This window comes from Anabrus simplex, chromosome 4, assembly GCF_040414725.1.
Source record: "Anabrus simplex isolate iqAnaSimp1 chromosome 4, ASM4041472v1, whole genome shotgun sequence".
Classification (NCBI taxonomy): domain Eukaryota; kingdom Metazoa; phylum Arthropoda; class Insecta; order Orthoptera; family Tettigoniidae; genus Anabrus; species Anabrus simplex.
The window spans coordinates 426,931,476-426,952,440 of record NC_090268.1 but is presented as its reverse complement, the minus strand read 5'-3'; the positions used below and the strand labels follow the sequence as shown (position 1 = coordinate 426,952,440).

Here is a 20,965-nt window from a genome sequence, read left to right as displayed (position 1 = left end):
TTTAGCATTTGATCGATGATCTCCTTCAGAGCCTTCATTTTAGGAGAAGATAGCCGATAAGGTGGAAATCTAACGGGGATCGAATCAGTAACCTCAATCTTGTAATGGATAAGGTCAGTAACACCAAGAGTACCGGTATCGGAGAAAACAACTGGAAACGACTGACACAACTTACGAATACTCTCAGCCTGCTGCTCAGGTCGATCTCTAAGGTCTAACAACATCTCATCCTGGGTAGGCGAAACAGATGAACATGACACAGAATTACATTTTAGCAACGGAATTTTACAATTATTAGCAAATTTGAAAGTGCACGACTTGCTCTGAATGTCGAACACTAGCCCGGTGTGAGACATAAAATCCGCTCCTAATATAATGGGGCAAGACAAGTGATTAGCCACAAACAGTTTAACTCTCCAAGTAAATTTAGAAATCCTAGTTTTGTCATATAGGAAACCTAAAATTTCTAAGAGAGAGGAGTTAGCCGAAACACATTGAACCAAAGACGAACAATAATCAGAAAGTTTACAAACAGACTTTAATTTAGAATACCAGTCAGCCGAAATAATAGAACAAACGCTCCCAGAGTCTAATAGAGCAGAAAGCGGTTCATGATTCAACTCAATTTTGAGAAAAGATACCAGTTCGGGGCTCTCCGCCGCAATCCTAAGACATTCCTTGGGGCATTCAAGTGCGGAGTTAGAAGAACTTTTGCCTTGTTCCGAGCCTGAGCTTTCGGAAGATTTAATAGGGTCTGAGACTTGAAGAGATGAACACACTGACTCAGCCGGAGATACTAGTCATTGCCTATTATTCGAGTTGGTGAACGTTTCGCCAGAAGTTGAACAGGAGGGGTGTATTAACATTCGGACGATTCTTGGCAATATGATAATACGAGACACATTTGAAACAACCTTGGGATGACCCTGCTCCATTGTTTGCCCCATTGGATTTAATCAAAGGACACTTGTTCCGGAGATGATCTGCCGACCCACAAGCATAACTTTTGCGGCTTGTGGAAATTCGGCGAGGCTGGGGCCGAAAATTACTCGAAGACGGAGGGGGCTCCTTAGCGACACGTAAGGTGTCGGCATACCGCACTCCTTCGGCTGAGACAGCCATAGCCTCTAATTCAGCAAACGTTTGAGGACGCGATGCAAAACACAGATATGACCTATAGGGTGGTGAAATTCCTTCCACAATGGCCTGCACAATTTGAATCTCAGGAAAATGAAGAGCAAATAACCTAGTGTAGAACTTAATGTCTTGGATGAAATCGGCAAGATTTTCATCCAGTCGCTGTACTCTGTGATAGTAGCTTCGAATTAAGGAAGACATGACTCGAGCCGGAATGAAATTTGCCAAAAGGTGTGCATGGAAGTCTTCTATAGAGGATTGCTCAGCGATGGTTCTAACGATCTTGTCCGAGAGGACACCTATGGAGTAAGGGTAAATAATTTGAAGAATTTGACACGGCAAAAGAGAAAACATTAGAGCGTGATCTTGGAATTCAACTAAAAACCTTAAGAATGCAATGATATCATTAGTGGAATTAATGGAAAACTTAGAAATACCCCTAAGCAACGTCGCCAAACGATGAGGCAAACTACTGAACCCAGGAGACATAGTAGGTAACGGCCTAGGGGACGAAGAAGCTTCAGACACATCGTTATTTAAGAAGAAAGGTGGAATGCAGGTACGACGATCAGACTCATTTCCAGATGAGCCAGACGTTTGTTGAGTTGCCGCAGGTTTTCTACCTTCTTCTCCCTTGGAAGAATCGTCCTCATTAGCCATGTTTACCACAGTGGGCTGGTCAGTTTTGGGAGCAGCTACCCCAGTTAACAATTGGCTAACTTTATTGGAACTTTTTGATAGATGATCAATTAAATTGCTCGCCTCGTTGGCATGACTTTCCTTTAATTTTAGAGACAATAGATCGCTAACTCTATGGTAAAAATGGAACAATCTAGCCTGTATTTTTTAAGTTGGTTTGGAGATGGATCACTTGCTTCAAAAACACTTACTACAGAAGCTAGCTCAGGAGTGTTGTCAGTGATGGTGGACAGAGCCTCATCAATATCCTTCTCTCCCAAGTTTGGGAGACTAATAGGTAATTCTAATGACTCTTTGAGGTTAGTGGTATCTGCCGCAACCGTGCCTCCAGATTGAACATTTGTAATAGTTAATTCATAAATCAATTCCTCCTTGCGCAAGCAGCCGGGATGGATGAATTCGCGAGACCGGAAATGATGACAAAAGATTTACAAATTTAGAAAAGAGGAAAAGAAATTTCCAGCAACTGAGAAAAATTGTTACAGTACAAATCGAGTTTTATTGGCGCAAGATTTAAGAGTGCGGCGTAGAGGTGTACCTCCCGGTACAAAAATAATATAATATTGTTTATGAAATTACGCGTCAATGGAATTACGTAATTCCCCGCTGCACCCTTGATATATACGGCCGAATTATTATTATACTACTGATCGTTTTGCGTTCCGCGTTACATCAAGTATTAGTGATCGGTGAGCCACACAATCTGACGCATCGCTGATTTCCATAGTCTTAATAGATCTGGAGATTTAAAATTTGGAGTAGGGACCGCGTATCTGTTCACTCCCCCACTACATGTGAGACCATATATGCTTGCACTTCTGAGGGTGGCAGGTCAGTCGACTGAAATCTATGAGGCAACCGTACGGCCGTTCTGTGGTAGGCCTTCCTTTTGTGTTTGTGTAGAAAATGTGGATATAAACGAGAGTGAAAAAATGTGTCATTTCTCATACGAATTGTCGGTAGAAAACTGTAATTGAGCGATAGTGCTGTGTGAATTGCGGATCGGTCGCGACGCGCAACGTAATTACGTGAACTATGTCGTATGTGCGCATCGCGAAACTGTGACGCTGTGGTATGCTGAATATCGGACGGGGAAAACTGTCCTTTAGTTAATCTCTCGTGGTAGAGAGAGAGACCGTGGTTTGTACGTCAGTAAACTGAAAATTGCGGGAATAGACAGGTGAGAAAGTCGAGGTCCGTGTAATAAAATATATACATAATCACAGGTCTAAATTATCGTGCTAAACGACGGTGTCATTGTAGTTGAGTACAGAGAAACAGACATACGAGGCAGGGTTTTAAAAAACATAGGAAGCCAATGTCACGTTAATTCAGAATATTAAACTATCGCAGTGACAAAACAGTGATTTCTGTACTAGCTTGGACTGACTGAGGTAGCCTAGCTGTGACCGGAATCAGATTAACAAATATGTAACTTTCATTCTGCGGAGGATCGCAGTCATAACAATATAAAGTAATTTAACTGTGACGAGTGAGGGAGTCTTTTTGAAACCCGGTGTGAGTAGTATCTTTCCAGTGTTCACGACCCCAAGACGATGGATTCTGCTAGAGTCATCGAGGGACATCTGGAACCCGTGACCTCCCACCGAAGCGACATGGAATAGACGCATCCTGTGGATCCTTCTGGACTCCAACCAAGAAGGACCAAACAGCTGTTGAGTACCCAGTTATGACTTTGTAGTGCTAATATTCCCTTTGTAAATAGATAGTGAATGTAAGAATAGGGTTAATATAATATTATAAATGTTGAATTGTCAGATTAGTTTTGCTTCGAGTGGTCAGTAGGATCCCTTTCAATTTAACTACTTGAGGTTATTTGGGAAAGAAACAAGTAAGGAAAATTGCATGTATTTTAGCCCATTTTTCTTAATTGCATGAGCATGTACTGGGGTTATTTGTGATCAGGGGTGCTGATAGGAAAAGGACGAAAGCCTTTTTTTAATTTAGGTGAGTTAATGTAGTAACTTTCTTCTGAATTAATTATTCTACATGAAACAGGATAATATGACGGTAGGATCTTCAATATTACCTGTGGATAATATTTTAAATGTGCAGATAGTAATAGCACTCTTTTATAATGTAAAGTTGTAGAGATTTTGGATGTTAGGTTAAGAAGTGGCTGTATGACCTCTGTGCGAGGAGTTCGTCATGCCCGGGGTTCAAGAAACCACACTCCTAACACTAGCTAGGCCCCTGTGTAATATTTTGTATTTTATTTTTACTTAAATTAATTTATTTGATTTGATATTAAGTGCCGATTTACTGAAAGTAGATTCACATCATTTTAAGTATACATTCTTATACCTCTGTTTGAGGTAATGGTAAATGTTTGCCTGTGAGATGGGGAAACCATGTTAACTATGCGATGTATGGAACTGTGTCTGTACTCTGGCCTTCTGTGAGTTTGAAATGTATTGAAATGGTATAGTGGCTTGATACTGAGAAGTATTCATAGAATATGATGAACGCCCGAGCTGATTTTAGCATATTAATAAGTGCATCAGTATTATTGCGTTAAAATAATGAGCCGCTGACGATGCAGTGAGAATGTTTTTATTTGTGAAGAAGTTTGTTTTGAATAGGTTCCCGTCCTGTATTGTGAGCGCTGTCCAAATAGATTTATGGCCGTCCGGGCGAGGGTTTGCAGCGTTTTAAAAAGAAGCAGGCGAGCCGAGATCTCTGCACTGACTGGGAAAGAAAAGGAGAGTTCTCAGACACAACGTTCATCTTTAGTAGTCGACGTATTTTTAATTGGTTCCCACATTTGTAAAAAGTTATCATGAAATTAATGTAGAAATATTTAATTGTTACCCCTACTGATGCGATAGATAGGGCTTTGTTTACAGGATACCTAATGATGGCGGAACCGTGGTCACCACTTCAAACCTTGTGGGCACAATGACGATCTTTAGTCATATAGCAACGTGTAAAGAAAACGCAGACATTATTTGTGTTACATGTTCTTCCTCTTCGAGGTGGTAGAAGTGTTTGAATATGATGTTTAAGATAATTATTATTTATTTAAAGCTAGATTTCGTGAGAATCCATTGTTAGTTTTGTTCAAGTGAAGGGGTTCAGACACTTGTGATGGCTGGTCATCAATGTGGTGATCCGTATTCACCAGAGTTCGGCTTACTTTTATTATTTGTGTAATTATGTTGTGATTGCGTGGAGTCTGTTTATTGCTTATCTTATTTCAGAGTTTTCATATAATTCATCGTGTTATATTTAAATTAGGCGGCCACTCTAAGACTAATCTCAGAGTAAATCAGTGTTTTGAATATGTGGAGTTTTCCCGGCGGAATATTTCGCATTTGCAAGGTCGTAACTTATCACTGTAAATAGTCAAATGTTTTATTATGATATTATGAAAGGTACTAATTTTTGCCGTATTGAACAGCTGAAATGAAATGTAGGGTGGATCAACAACAAAACCAGTTATATAAAGTTAAAGTTTTAGAAAGGTAATTCAACCTTCCTCAAATTGTTTGAATCGAATGAAGGAACACTCAAGTGCTTAATTAAAATGTGTGTGGCTTGTTTTGTCATTCAGTGAAATTCGACACCGTGATTTCAACAGTCCGCATAGAGACACTTGTAAAGTTGTGGTCTTAATGTTTACTGAAATGACGGCGTGGAATTGGTTTTCCGTTGCTTTATTGAGTGTCAAATATATTTATATAAATTAATGAATTTAATTATTAATGTTGTAAAGTGTTAATTATGTGTTGAAACGAGAGTGAATTAAACCTATAGAATACTTTTGCTTATCTTTGCCGATGATCGCATCCTTCCCTCTTCCGTTCATTTATGCCTGTAAGTTAGATTCAAGTTGGTTGTAATTTGTACCCTCGGACGCACCATGGCCATGAAAGGCTCTTGCTCATATCTCGGAACGGATGGGTAGCGGTTGACCTCTCTATGTCATAATGTCATTTGTCATCTCATGTGTTCGGATTAGTCATTTCAATCCAAATGAGGCGGCGTTGGTCACCGGACAGAAAATGTTCCTTGACTGTTAAATCCTGTGGCGCGTGGTCCCGTGTGTTCATGACCCGGTTGGGGTAAATTTGCGTCGTCACATGGTCCCATGAGCTATAGGGTTAATGGGAAAGGTCCCAGCAAGTACTCCAGTTTTTGCTCAATTGAGTACTGAAGGATTTCAAGTGTGAGCTCAATGTTTCATCCTTCTTACTCTCAACCAATGATCGAACACACCTTTACAAAAACTCTGTAAACACCTCGCCCTGCTTGCTCAACATTGAACTGTCTCTATAATTTCTTATTACACTATGTGCTCTTACTTAGAGTCGAATTGCAATTACTGTTCTCATCCAATCAGAAGACAGCTTTCTAACATTCCATGGTACTCCTGCTAATCTATCAAGCTGTAGCATCGACGCCTTTCCAATATATTTCAGACTTTCAAGTCCAGTTTCATCTACTAATGCAGTTTTGTTAGGTACAGTCGAGGGAGGGCCACTTTACACCAATATATAACAAATGAAAATAAGTTTTATAAGATAACGATCGTTATAAACAACAGTATTGAAACATATCACATATCCTCCATGAATATTTATTTGAATATTGCGTAACACTGTGAGTTCGTCATATTGGAAAGCTTTGTGTGAGAGGCGGTTATCCAACGGCTTGATTCTGGACCGTATTCTGTAGCAGTATCGCCTGCTGCACGCCGAGTTTAAAGTAGACCAATCGCAAGTTAGATGGTGTGGCTTTCGGTGACGATGAACAAATATTTTTCTACCACCAACTTCGTACACCGCAGTGCTGACCTACCAGTATCTTAAGGGAGAAATCTGTTAGTAAACCTGTGCTCCACGGTTTTGACATGATTGCTAAGTTGTGGTTGAGTTTGCAAATACGTATATGTTTATATTTCGGCTACTTACAAACGATGTACCGAACTGCTATTTGCCTTCAGAAAGCGGTTGAGCCCTCAGGGAACCCCTCTTTTGCATAAGGCAATTGAAACTATAAAGCAACGAGCAGCAGGGGAAGGTCTGTCATTTGTTCCTCAGTGGTGCGACAGTGTCCACGTCAGTCGTGACTGCCGTGTTCATTTTTTGTAGTATATTTCAAAAGTGAAGCTGTAACCACTTTAACTATGAGTACTAAATATAATGAACATTGAGTCTATCTTTGAGAACAGTGTTAATATGCACGATCCTGGTGCGAATTAAGTCAGGTAAATTCAGGAGTGAAAAGTCCGTTATCGTGGCGGTTACCTTTGCCTGTGTGACGAAGTATAGTATTGCCAAGTGCGGGAGGCCAGTATATATTGACAATTCGGAAGAGGATAGAGGACGGTAAATGCATATAACAGAATAAATCTCGCAGACTGATCCAACATTTATTATATACATAAACATTTATCGGGTCGCGTATCGTGATCGCGGAAGTAGCGTGTGTTTTCGGTACGATCACTGATCTTACATGTGGAGTGGTATGGGATTCGCTCCTTCAAACAGTAGCTTTGAACGAAGCTCAATTTCCTATTAGCTTAATTATAATAATAGCAAAGTCTTTGCATTTGTAAAGTACGTGTATATTCAGAGCAAGTGAAGATTTATTAACTATACATTCATTCTAGGAGTGTTACCTTACAAGGATTATGATGGCATCACCCAGTGTCAACCCAATGTATTGTGATAATATCCAACGTGTGTTGTGATGGTAGAGTAAATCTACGGACGCAGCAGTCATGTGACTGGTGTGGAAGCAGAGATCGGCATGCCAAACTTATAAGCATGTTCTTAGACAGAAGAAGTCAGCTTAGTGCCATCCCAATAAATTTCATATTAACGTGAAATGTCAGCTCCCTAGAGCTGAGCTAGGCTTTATTTCATGTTACGTAATTGGAAATCCAGGACTGTTGCATGCTAGTGCCCTTTATTTTGTGTTTATGTTAGTTATGGGAAAGAGGGATGTAATTAGGTGTGGAAAGGTGTGTGTTTCATTTGTTTTGTTTCAGAGTATTGTATTATGTGTGTTCATGATGTAAAGTCGCGAGGTACCGAGGCTATGCGCCCTTAATGTTGTTAGGGACAAGAATATTCAAAGCAGTGCAGGTTTATTATTTAATATGCAAGCAGCGCGTTTTCAGAGCTATTTTGGCCACCGATCGTCTGGGAGGCTACGTTGCGATGTTAGTCATTTATTTGAGCAGGGAAGACAGGCGATTCGGGTAGGAGAGCAATCAAGGTGATAACGAAAGGCAGATTTCACATAGAATATAACTAGGGTATTGTAAAAGAGGCTTGTGAAAATTTCAGTGAAGGAAAGAATATGAGTGATAGCTGCATATTAGGAGATGGGCTTGAATATGCTTGGATATTCGGTGATACAGCTGAGATTCCAAATCCTATGCCGCGTGTGAAGAAGGCCTGAGTTACGTGTTATTTCATAGGGATTTGCGCAGTTATTAAGCTGAGATATTGAGGTCTAGTTATTCTCTTAAGACAGAGCATTTCTGTGAATGGGAGAAATATTTATTTTTCTGTAGGGCAGCGGCTAGAGAAGTGAAAAGAATGGCAGTTGAAGTTTCCATTGAAACTCCCCTGGAAGTGAGGTGAATGACCTTGATGAACCCCTCGAAACAATAGCCCTTCCACCCCGCTCGCTGTATTCGTCTCTCTGCTAGTTAGAAATTCTTGGGATGTTTACAGCTGACAGACAAGAAGTAAAAGTGGAAACCCACCCGCAGTGTCAAGAAGGCGTAACCTACCTAACCCAGGTGTTTACTGGGTCATGGATTATTTGGACCTCATTTATGAAGAAGTGTATTTCCTTGTGTATTTTATTTCAGGTCGCCGGTGACTTTTGCCTTCATTTTTAGATTTATGATTGTTTATTTCATTTATCGTGGGTTACATTGCTCATTTTTCTTTGTTCATATCATCGTGTCAACTTTGTTTTAAACATTCGAATTTTAACTTAGCCCAGAGCTAATTTCTAAGGGAAGCCAGCTTCAGTGCTGGTCCATTTATGGCAAAATGTTTTGTCGATAGAAGTGGTGTAATTTGTAAGTTTTGTGAGACCTGGATTTACCTTGTGGTGTTCTACTACATTGATTATGTAAACTGTAAATAGTGGATCGAAACTAGCTTGATTTTATTTTGTCGAGGAACATCCTATTGGACGATTGCGAGATCGCAACCCCGTTGGAGATATCAGAATACTTACTTACATATCGGCGTCGATTTGCAAGATGTAGATTTACCGAGATTTATAATGTTTTTTATTGGTATCCATTTTTTTGGTATTTGGTCCGACTATCATTTTATGTGTTTTATTGTAATTAATATCAGATGGGCTCGGCAAATTGTTGTATTTTTAATGACCGTTTGAGTCTAGCTAATTTTCTTTCTCTTTTATTTTCAAATTTAGTGAGAATAATTCATCATGTGTTCAGTTTAATAAATCTATTTTATCACCAAATTTGCTACTTATTCACATAATAATGATACTGTTACCCATTCATATACCATTAGTATTTACTTCTTGCGAAGTTATCGTTAGTCTAAATGCCATAATTTTTGACAAACGAACCATAAAGCTCTCCGATTTAGCCTGGCATGTTTTTATTTGGATGGGAACACTTCAGTATTAAGTTTCTTCATTATATTAACAACAATGATTATGTAACAAGAATGACAATTATATCAGGCAAGAGTCGGTTGCAGAGTTAGCAAGAAGAAAGGTCATGGGTTGGAAAGGCGGAAGGAAATGGAAGCCTGGAGAGTGTTTGAAAGTGTTTGTGTGATGTAAAGGATGTGAATATGCCGATATCGGGTAGTTAGTTACGAAGGGTAGGGAGACGGCGGAGGGTAAACCGTTGTTGTAAGTTTAGGTGCGGACGGGACACGTGATGTGTATTCCGGTTGCGTGTAGTGTAGGGAACGTCTACATGGAAGTACGTTGGAAGAGCATTATATTTCGTATAGATATTGATTATTTTGTGTACATAACAGATACCGTAGAACTGTAACTGGCTTCTCAGTCAAGTATACCCAGGTATTTGAAGATGATGTATTCAGTTGTGTTCTTAAGGAAGGATTGCGAGTCTTAACAATGAAAGTGAAAAACTGAATAGACTATTTAGTTGAGATATGCTTCGTACAGAGATGAGGTCCAAATAGGGAACAAAAGTCAATAATACGAAAACCATAGGGGACAAATAATAATTTTAAGGCCTAAATATCATTAATTTCGGTGAACCTGTAATGAATGCCAAGGCTACTCAGAGCTCGGAATTTTATTGACTTCATATGAGCAGAGAAGGTTAGTTTACAATCAATTGTAACACCTGAGAAGCCGATTTTAGTGTATTAGCTTGGATGGAACAGGCAGTGTTCATTCCTTGCTTTAGCAATGAAAAAATTATTGCGTTACACTGCTTAACATCGGGAGAAAGATTCCATTTCTTAAACAAGTCATTACCCGAATTGAGAACTGTTTGCAATTCATGACTATCATCAGGCGTGGAAACACGCGCTAGGTTTTGAGGTCGCCACCGCACAGTAGGAGGGAACACTAACGGTTTTGAGGGCAAAGAATTATGTCATTGATATAGAGAACAAAGAGTAGTGGTCCAAGGATACTGCCCTGAATTACACCTGATAATACTGATAACCATGATGAGGCAGCTTCAGGGAGTATCACCTTTTGCTTTCTGCTGGAGAGGAAACTAGTTCTCAATGACAAGATGGGGCCATGGATATTAAATGTTTTAGCGAGATTATGAAGAAAAAGTGTGTGATTCACAGAGTCGAATGCTTGGGACATATCTATATACGTCTTCTTCTTTCGGTGCCTATCCGTTTCGGATGTTGGCGATCATGATGGCTATTTTCGTCTTGTTTGTGGCAGAGCGGAACAGTTCAACTGATGACATATTGCACCAGCCTCTAAGATTGTCAAGCCAAGATATTCTTCTTCTTCCAGGACCTCTTTTGCTGTTGATTTTCCCCTGGAGTATTTTTTGGAGTAGGTTGTATCTATCTGTGTTGCGCATTATATGTCCCAGATACTGCAGCTTTCGGCATTTCACTATCTTGATCAACTGAGGTGTTGTGTTCATCCTTCTCATTACTTCCACGTTTGTAATTCTCTGGGTCCAAGATATTCTCAGGATCCGCCTATAAAGCCATGTTTCAAAGGCCTCCAGCTTCTTCTCTGTGTTTTTATTTAAGGTCCATGTCTCTACACCATATAAAAGAACAGAAAATACATAACAGTGCAGAAGTCTGATTTTAGTCCCTAAAGTTAGATTGTGGCTTTTAAACACATTACTCATTTTCTGGAACACACTTCTTGCTTTTCCAATGCGTACCTTGACTTCTTGTGAGCAATCCCAGTCTTCATTTATTATGGTTCCAAGGTATGTATATTGTTTTACCCTTTCTATACTCTTTTGATTTATAACCAAGTTTATTCGGGAAATATTTTCCTTACTTATAACCATGAGTTTTGTCTTTGCGGTGTTTATTTCAAGCCCGTATTGGCTGCTGACTATTACAATTCTATCCATTAGTGATTGTAGCACTTGGATAGTATCAGCAAATACAATTGTATCTATATACGTATCCGAATCAAAAATAAGATACACTACCTCGCCGCGAGAGCGCGCTGTGTGTCGTGACCGTGGCCGATGCGGAGCAAGCTACAGTAACTGCTGACACGTCCGATAGGAAAGTTGATGTGGTATCCCATCGTGTTGTGTGTGCGGAGCGGGCTGGGCTCAATGGTGCATCAACTGGATATTCTCTCCAAACTGGAGGTGAGTGCAACGATCAGATTTTTATGGGCAAAACGGCCCAGTTCCACGTACATCCGTAGTGAAATCACTACTGTACACAGTGAGCGTGTAATTTCTCGCCCAGGTGTTTTAAGGCAGTGTAAGCAAGTTGACACCGTAAGGCAGGCCCGCAATGGCCAGTACCGTTGTAAATGTTGACCGTGTGGATGGGATCCTTAGAGAGTATTGATGCATAACACTGCAAGGAATTGTCAGCATATCGAACATTCCCTATGACAATGTGTTCACCAGCAACTTGGATTTCGTAAACAGTGTCAAAAATCGGTCTCACTTCCGCTCACCGATGTTCACAAGGGTCGTTTCCAATCGCCACTGGCATTTTGCAACAGTATTCTGCGGAGGACAACGCGTTTCTGCGAAAAATCATGACACGGGATGAAACGTGGGGTCCACCACTTCACCACTGAAACAAAGAAATTATAAATTAAATGGGTGAACACCGTATCACCTACACCAATATAGGCCAAGGTAAAACCTCCAGCTGTAAAGGCAATAGCGACAGTGTTCTTTGACATGGAGGGTGTGGTGCACGTGAAAGTTACGCCGAAAGGCACAACAATCAACTTGGCTTCGTACTGTCAAAGGTTGAACCGGTTGCGTAAGGCAATTAAAAAACACCTCGGGGAAAGTTGAGCATCGGTCTGAATTTCTTGCACAATAACTCAACACATCACACGGCCTACCAAACGTCCGATCTGCTGCACCAATTCAAGTAGGAGGTATGGCAACACCCTCCATACAGTTCAGACTTAGCGCCATGCGATTATCGTGTGTTCGGCAAGCTGAAAAAGGATCTCAGTGGAGGACGATTCCGAAATGGTGAAAGAAGCTGTCTCGAGGTTGTTACATAGCGCTGGAGGTGATTTCTACGCATCCGGAATCGAAAAGTTGTTTGACAGTTCCGAGAACTGTTTACAGTGTCTGGAGAACTATGTGGAAAAGTGAACTTATATTGTATGTTGTCATAGCCTTGTTGCCTATATGTAGGTGGTTTTATAAAAGCCCATAACTTGAAAGTGGAACTTAATATTTGATTCGCCCTCGTAGATTACATTTACTGATATCGTGGTTCTATTCCCCATAAAATCGGTTGTTCCTGGCTTTGATAGGAAGATTTATTATTACTTTGGGAATTTGAAAAAATAATTCTTCGGTATTTTCAGCGATTCCTTGAAACCTACAAGGAGTTATATTTAACTAAAACGCTACTCAATTCCACTTTCCATAACATTCTGAGATTCTTTACTTTTGTTCATAAATATTTTCCTGGCGAATGACTAAGCCTTTCCAGTTTATTAGCAGTAATTGTCTGAGTTTCATTGTAGGACTCAGGCTTTCCTTACACGTTTACAATCTGCTCTCACTCAATCATTCTTTCAAGAAGTTTTCCCATTTTCACACACAATGATGTTCCGGACCATATCTCACGCATGCCACTTATTATTTTTCTATATCCTGATGCTGCTGAGACATTTTTTTGATTATTTCGATGTACAACTGCGTGATTTCTCTCATCTGGAGGTCACCTACGCTCACGCCTCTGCAGACATATTTCACTTTGGGGATCATGATAAGTACCTAGGTGTTAATATAAAGAATGATCTTCAATGGGTCAATCGAATAAATTAAATAATGGGTACAGATTTCTGCACATAGTTATCAGTAGGGCCCGGATGTTTATGCAGTTGCAGGTTAGAATGCAAACTTACTGAAGCGAGTAACAAGTAGAGTCTACCTGCACGACGGTAATGCTATAAGGTTTGCATAAACATTAGGAGTTCGGCCCATTAAAATCCCTAGAATTTATGTTACTCCCATTACATTACGTTAGAGCAGGCTAGTCAACATTTCCTACTAAGTAATTTTGTTACTAAATAATTTTGTTAGTAGGACATGTTGACTAGCCCGCTCTAACGTAATGTAGTGGAGTAACATAAATTCTAGGGGTTCTAATGGGCCGAACCCTTAATGTTTATGCAAACCTCATAGCACTACCGTCGTACGGGTGAACTCTACTTATTACTCGCTTCAGTAAGTTTGCATTCTAACCTATTACTGTATAAACATCCGGGCCCTGGATACCAGTGTATTTAGGAGTTGTAGTAAGGATGTAAAGGAGAAGGCATAAAAGTCTCTGGTAAGAACCTAACTAGAGTATGGCTTCAGTGTGTGGGACACTCACCAGGATTACTTGATTCAAGAAATGGAAAAAATCCTAAGAAAAGCGTCTCAATTTGTTCCGGGCGATTTCCAAAAAGAAAAAGATTAGCGTTACAAAAATATTGCAATGTTTGGGCTGGGAAGACTTAGGAGAAAGGAGACGAGCTGCTAGACTAAGTGGTATGTCCGAGCTGTCAGTGAAGAGGTGGCGTGGAATGACATCAGTAGGTGAATAAGATTGAGTGGTGTCTTTAAAAGTAGGAGAGATCACAATATGAATATGAAGTTGGAATTCAAGAGCAAATTGGAGCAAATATTCTTTTATAGGAAGGGGAGTTGAGTATTGGAATAACTTACCAAGGAAGATAATCAATAAATTTAAAATTTATTTGTAATCATCTTAGAAATATCTAGGAAAGCAACGGATAGGGAATCTGCAACCTGGGCGACTGTCCTAAATGCAGATCAATTAATTTTTACATTTCCTAAACCAAGGCTTAATTGTACATGGTTCCCTGAAGCCCAGACAGAGGTCTGTGTAATCGATTTGTATGAAGAACACTCGCACATTTCTAAAAGATTACCAGAACTCAAATTCTGTTATGGTATAGTTCATAGGTCTGGTTCCCCTACTCTCCCCTGTGAGCCAATGAATAGACCCGAGATCTAAAATAGAATTTGCAACAGCTAGAGATCGGGCCAGCTAGGAAGACATCCGGTGAGGGGAAGTGTGCGAGTGAGAAAGCAGAGCCGTGGGAGCGAGAACGCTGACTTCCCCTTCTCGCTCAGTGTTGTGGTGACGTACAGTTGATCCGAAATATTTGTTATAACTGACATGTAACACTCCGCAGATTTTCAGTTCGTGGAATTCCCTTCCGGCTGTAAATTACAAACATACCAAGCCGAAATGAATGCATTTAGAAGTGTTACATATGACAGATAGATTGAAGGAGTTACAACATAATTTAACCTCTTATTACAGTAGCTGTCAAAATCGTTTCCGTGTATCAATTTGCGTAATCCTTATTTTTAAATTATAATTTGATGTAAAATTAACTTTACGACGCTGTAGATGTACAGTGTAGAATATGGTTTGCGATAACACCAGGCTTTATAACCTGAGCCACGTCATGTAAAATAACTCAATGATAATAATAATAATAATAATAATAATAATAATAATAATAATAATAATAATAATAATAATAAGCTACAAGAAAATTGAAAAACTCTCAGAAACTATGCGAAGAAGGAGGATAAACTTTTACGGTCATCTTCTCCTCAGAATGAACTCTGCGATTAACCGAACAAATCTTGACTTCTTCCGTAACCCAAAACAAAACCGAACTGGTTTAAAGAAATTGAAACCGAGCTCGATAGCTGCAGTTGCTTAAGTGCGGCCAGTATCCAGTATTCTGGAGATAGTAGGTTCGAACCCCACTATCGGCAGCCCTGAAAATGGTTTTCCGTGGTTTCCCATTTTCACACCAGGCAAATGCTGGGGATGTACCTTAATTAAGGCCATGGCCGCTTCCTTACCACTCCTAGGCCCTTTACCGTCCCATCGTCGCCATAAGACCTATCTGTGTCGGTGCGACGTAAAGCAACTGGCAAACAAAAAAAAACTGAAAAAGACATGGTAGAATTAAAAATTGCAGAAAATTCACTATTCGGTCGTACAGCTAAAGTAATAACTAAAGAAAAACGTTCCAAAACAAATGTACATTAAAAGCCAAATCTATTATCTCGGAAGACGAGAAGAAATGAAGATCAGAAAGAATGAAAAAATAGTGGGCACTAAAAAAAGAACAACACACAGAGAAAGAATTGATTCAACATACCCCAAAGAGGGTGAAACGAAATAACAATAATAATAATAATAATAATAATAATAATAATAATAATAATAATAATAATAATCTATATATAAAAAAATTATGAAAACTAAAGTCTGTCAGTCCGGCCATTCTATCGGGTCGATTTCCTTCATTTTTTAAACTGAAAGGTATTCATGCACAGATTTGTCATCAGGTACTATAAATCACTTAACTTCCGCCTTCCTCAAATTATTTGATTTTTTCAATTTTTTGTCTCTTTTAAGCGATCATATCTTTGGTTCTAATTAAGGTACGGAGTTCATTTTGGCCCAAGAACACTCAGTGGATCAACCTCTTTCATTTCAGCTCTTAATTATTCAAATTGGTTGAATCTGAGGAAAGTTACGAGTGCACATTCAATTTGACGTCTCATTTCTTCAACATTTGTTCTCAGGTACAGAAACAACATCGAAGAATTCGCTTGAGACTAGTATTGGGTCCTTTGAACTTTAAGTCTTTACCTAACTTTGCACGAATTTTTGAAACTGTAGGTAAACATTTTTTCATCTAAATAAAAATTGCTAACAATACGACGTACGGCACCTTTGTCAAAGTCATCCAATCCAGTAATATTCTTTGTGCGCATTCTATTTTTGTTTGGTGTTTCAAACAGACTATCCATAGGTTTTCCTAATTCTTTCGTTTTTAGCTCCTAATCCGTACCAAAGAACTTTCTGACACTCCAACAACTGCAGCTTCTTTCCTGCACTTTTTTACAATCTATCGCGAACTTTTCTTCCATTGCCTCCCTTTCCATAAAGTCTATAACGTTCAAGATTGCTGCACGAGTCTGACTCTTTAGCACCTTGCGATGCACATTATTTAACGCCTTCCATACACTCACAGATAGGCCTAACGTACACCACCACTAACCACAGTTACTACTCAACGGGAAATTAGAAAGCAGAGCACGGCAGCTGAGTGTAAACTTATGCACTGAACTGTCCTTGTAGCAGGAGCTCTGTTAGGAGGGGATACGCTACGCGAGACAGTCCAAAGTGCGCATGCGCTCCCAGATGTGTTCCTAGCTGGCCCGATCTCTAATACCACACTAGCACAGATGTCAAAGAAACGCTTCCCGTTCCCTTTAAGATCCACATCTTCTCCAAAATTTACCCAGCACCTTCTAATATTCTACACTTTGATTTCAACATGTCGCATTGCAGTCGTCCATTATGACTGTCCTATCCATGCTGTTGATTCTGGTTTCAATATAAATGAGTACTTCTTATGATTTGTCGACCTCGTCCTCATTTTCATCCTCATATATTAAAGAAGCTGAAACAATTCTCTTACTATTTCCCCCAACTGACGGATCAGAGCGTGCTCCATAAAAATTGTGGGTAGATGCCCACACGGAACCAATGATAATCTCTCCCCTAGAGGTTAATGACTCAGAATATGTCCGAAGTGGGCAGTCTCATTCGACAGCCACTGGTACCCCCGACTCTCAGTTCACTCAATAGGCCACGCAGTCATTGGCTCTGGTTCATTCCTAGTAAGTGACTACAGTAACCCACACTATAAACAACATTAACTTAAATGAAACATTCCCCAAAAAGTGTGTATACAACGACTTATTCACCATATATTATCGTGTAACGCAATGGAGCAGATTCTGACTTACCTGAAACATTAATCCACGGTCCAGAAGAACTCTCACGATGTACTCCAATCCATGGATCACATCCACACCACCCGTAGACAGCGTCAAGCTCTTGCTGAGACTCCAGAAGCAGCATACGCGTACCTTCCTTCCGACAAGCCTCGACCCCATTTTCCCACTTCATTTTGTTGGGAAGTTTCTTGTAATATCCAAAACCAGGAAGATGATGGTAGCCCGGGAGCGGCAGAACTATTACCAGAGAGAAAGTACATGAAGGCTTGGGTGGTGGAACAGACACGGAACTCATGTGAAAAGGCGGTAATTGCTGGGCCAACCTCCTGGTAACATGAAAGCATACTGCCACGTGACTTATTGAGGTCTTCCTCCATATTACCAGCAATCGGCGGTACACCACCATCCGTCTTATTACTACCAGAACCCGATATACACAGGTTTACCTTACCAGATAGAAAGAAATTACAGCGCACAGGAAGTCAGCGGATTTTCGACAATCGGTTTATAACCTGAGAGAAAATAGATCCCCAATTCGATTGTAAAAATTAAAGGCACGTGCGTGAATACGTTTAAGCTGATTAACAGGAGGCTCACCAATTTCTGGAAAAATAATTACTGATGTGAGCTCCGCAATACTTGATTAGAACAAGGACAGCAAATCCCCAAATATTTTTACCAAAAATTCAGGAAACGTACTAGTCTATTCAAGACCTCCTTATGACTGGGTACATCAGCATAAAACTTCCACCTTCCTAATCAGAATTTCATAAAAAAGCTCCTTCTTATGGAGTTACCGGGGAGCCTTGTGCTAGCGATGGTCTGAAATGTTGAAAAATTGAAAACATCAAACTTCTCAGAGTTCGAATTCCAAAATACGTCAAAGTGGTCAAAGGGTGCTTTGTCTAGGCCTATTTAAACACGGTGTGATACCAATTGTCAACAATTACAAGGGAAGTAGAGGGATAAACAGCTATGCCTATGCTACTGGAAAAATGGCCGTGCAAAGTACTTTAAATTTTGGTTCTGGTATGTATTTTCCTTTAAAAACAACAAGAATAAAAATTGGAAAGGAATTTACAGTAGGAAGCTTTAGAGCGTAATCATATACCGGGGAGAAGGCGCTACCATTTTACAACCCAATACCTGCTGGTCACAAAAACATCTTACACAATAAGGAAGGTTAAGCTTTCAATAATAAATTTCCCTTCAGTGAAATATCGAAAAATTAGATTCCACTTACAATGACCTCATGTGCTTAGAGTTCACATCATGTAGATATAAAGACATATGAACAAAAGCCCATATTACACGGCCAAAAATGGCAGAGAAAAAACTAAAGAAAAGCCTGGGATGCCGTACCCACTCAATCAGTTCCATACCATGACTTGCCATAAAACCTAATGGGGCAAAAATCCCGGTTACTAGTTCGTTGGTGACAAAGACAGTAAGGAGAAAAGAAGATAGAATATTTAGGAATTTAGGAAAGCTTAGTCAACAGAAGGAAAAATGAACGTGGTGAAGAGGGACCAAATTCGTACCACCGTAAAACATGATACGCACTAGCGTGTGCTACACTTCATCCACAGATTGTCCATTAACCCACATATTACAACACTAACTTAATTAGAAAACCTACATTTAAAATTAAGGTAAGCGTTGCTCACACTGACTGTTCTAATCTAGAGAGGAACGCCGGTATCTTGCCATCGCCACTTGCAAATAAGTTCACTTGTTAGAGGAAAATCTTGCCGCCTACCTTGAATGCTGTCCCTGCTTGCCCGCATCCACCTTCGAGAATAACCTTACGTGTTGCTGCCTGACCACGATCAGGACAGATCCGTAAGGTCCTAGTTTGACAGTATTTATAGGGGCGATCTGGGCGATAATTGGTTGGTTTAATTTAAGCTGATAGTACTGGCAACTTAGAAACAGATTAATTAAGGTATCGAATAATCAGTACATATTTCAAGCCCATAGGTGGCACTCCAAAATTAAGATAGTGACATCTGTTTACAAATTAGAAAATGAAGTGATTTTCATTAAGTTCCAAAAATCTTCGGCGGCCTGTCTGCATGAAAAATCATCTTTACTATTATGTCATAAAAGGCTTGTAAGAGGGAAACAACCAATGAATATGGACTTGCTCTCTCCTGTTCCTAGTCCTAAGACATAATATCCATGGTACTATGCCTTTAGCTGCAGCGCGGAAGTTTACAAAGGAAGAGCCCATTGCAAGAATGATGGATGTCACTAAGACACACTTCTTCAGGGAATGATTTTCTGAAAACAGATATTCATTACTGCAACAAGAGGCACTTCAGTGATCAAATAAGCCACTGACTTATTTCATGCATTATTAGTGAATACAAACACAAGAGAACGAACAAATCCAACTAGAAGAAACATTATGAAATTTAAATACATATTTAGGAATACCAGATTATGTGACCTTCTTATTATTAATGTGTGGTGTGGCTGCACAATATGTGTTGCTTAGTGGGCAGGCATTGAATCAGTGTAAACACGTAATCATGGCTAATATCAGCACAAGACCGGGTCGCTCCGTTATTCATTATAACCTTGATAAAAGGGCACACAAACAAGAATGTAGCACTATATGATACTGACAGCCTCATGATGGCATTATTTTTATGTAAATATAATTCATTATATCTGGCCTATAAGACGTTAAAGATATTAATCTTTCATCAATGTTTATCTTAGCATGCTCGTAATCTTGGGATTATTTCACCACCGTATAAAATTTCAAGTTGGTTTTAGGATATTTACACCAAGAACAGACATATCAATCTATATGGATCATACTGAAAATATTATAATTAAGATGAGTGTATTTTAGAAATACGCTTTTTAATTATGTAACAACACGTGATGATCGAGTATAATTTGGTCTTGTGTCCTAAATGTAAGGATGTTGGCAGGCATTTTTGATATCGCTGATGAAGAGAATGGTGGAATTATCTCGAAACAAGCATGATCCAAATAATAAATAATGTATAACAACTATGTTTTTTATGAATATTGACAGGGTGGTACCAGTAAAAATCCACTGTTTTTTAACTTGACTCCTACCTGTTGGCGCTACAGTAGTGCTGTTTGTCTCTTGCTCCTCGGGTTGTCCGCTGCTGCTCAGTGTCTTTAGGAAGACAGCGCTGCTATCACCACACTTCTCGGAGGACAGTTCCACGGCCAGGGAAACGCTATCCTTGTATGACACATCAGAATGTAGCTCGGCCTAGAATAGAGATAAAGAAGAAAGCCCTGTGACTATTATTACATGGCATAACAACTGGTGATGAAATAGTCTATCCAGGTTAAGTAAAGTCGCGACGAGTTGTTTGTTAACGGTCTGGAGGGGAATGTGGTGGTGGTGGTGGTGGTGGTGGTGGTGGTGGTGGTGATTATCGTTTCAAGAGGAGGTACAACTAGACAACCATAGACAGAGCTCTGCACGGATACGGATATCCGAGGATTAACACGAAGTTAGTATCTTGGTGGATACAAACTCTATGGCTGTGCCGATCATTTTGCGAATAATTTCTAAACAATGACGCTTATTGGTTTTCAGTCAGGTATATTCTTATTTTT

At 39.7% G+C, this 20,965-nt stretch overlaps 1 protein-coding gene across 1 annotated transcript in view; it reads right to left on the bottom strand.

Moving 5' to 3' along the window:
• LOC137500594 (uncharacterized) overlaps positions 1 to 20,965 on the bottom strand; it is a 39,630-nt gene that overhangs the window by 5,571 nt on the left and 13,094 nt on the right. Inside the window, exons 3-4 of the mRNA XM_068227536.1 lie at positions 20,450 to 20,612; positions 17,363 to 17,590 (exon numbers count right to left, since the gene is read on the bottom strand). Coding sequence (XP_068083637.1) covers positions 17,363 to 17,590; positions 20,450 to 20,612 — 391 coding nt within the window. The remainder of the gene's footprint in view (positions 1 to 17,362; positions 17,591 to 20,449; positions 20,613 to 20,965) is intronic.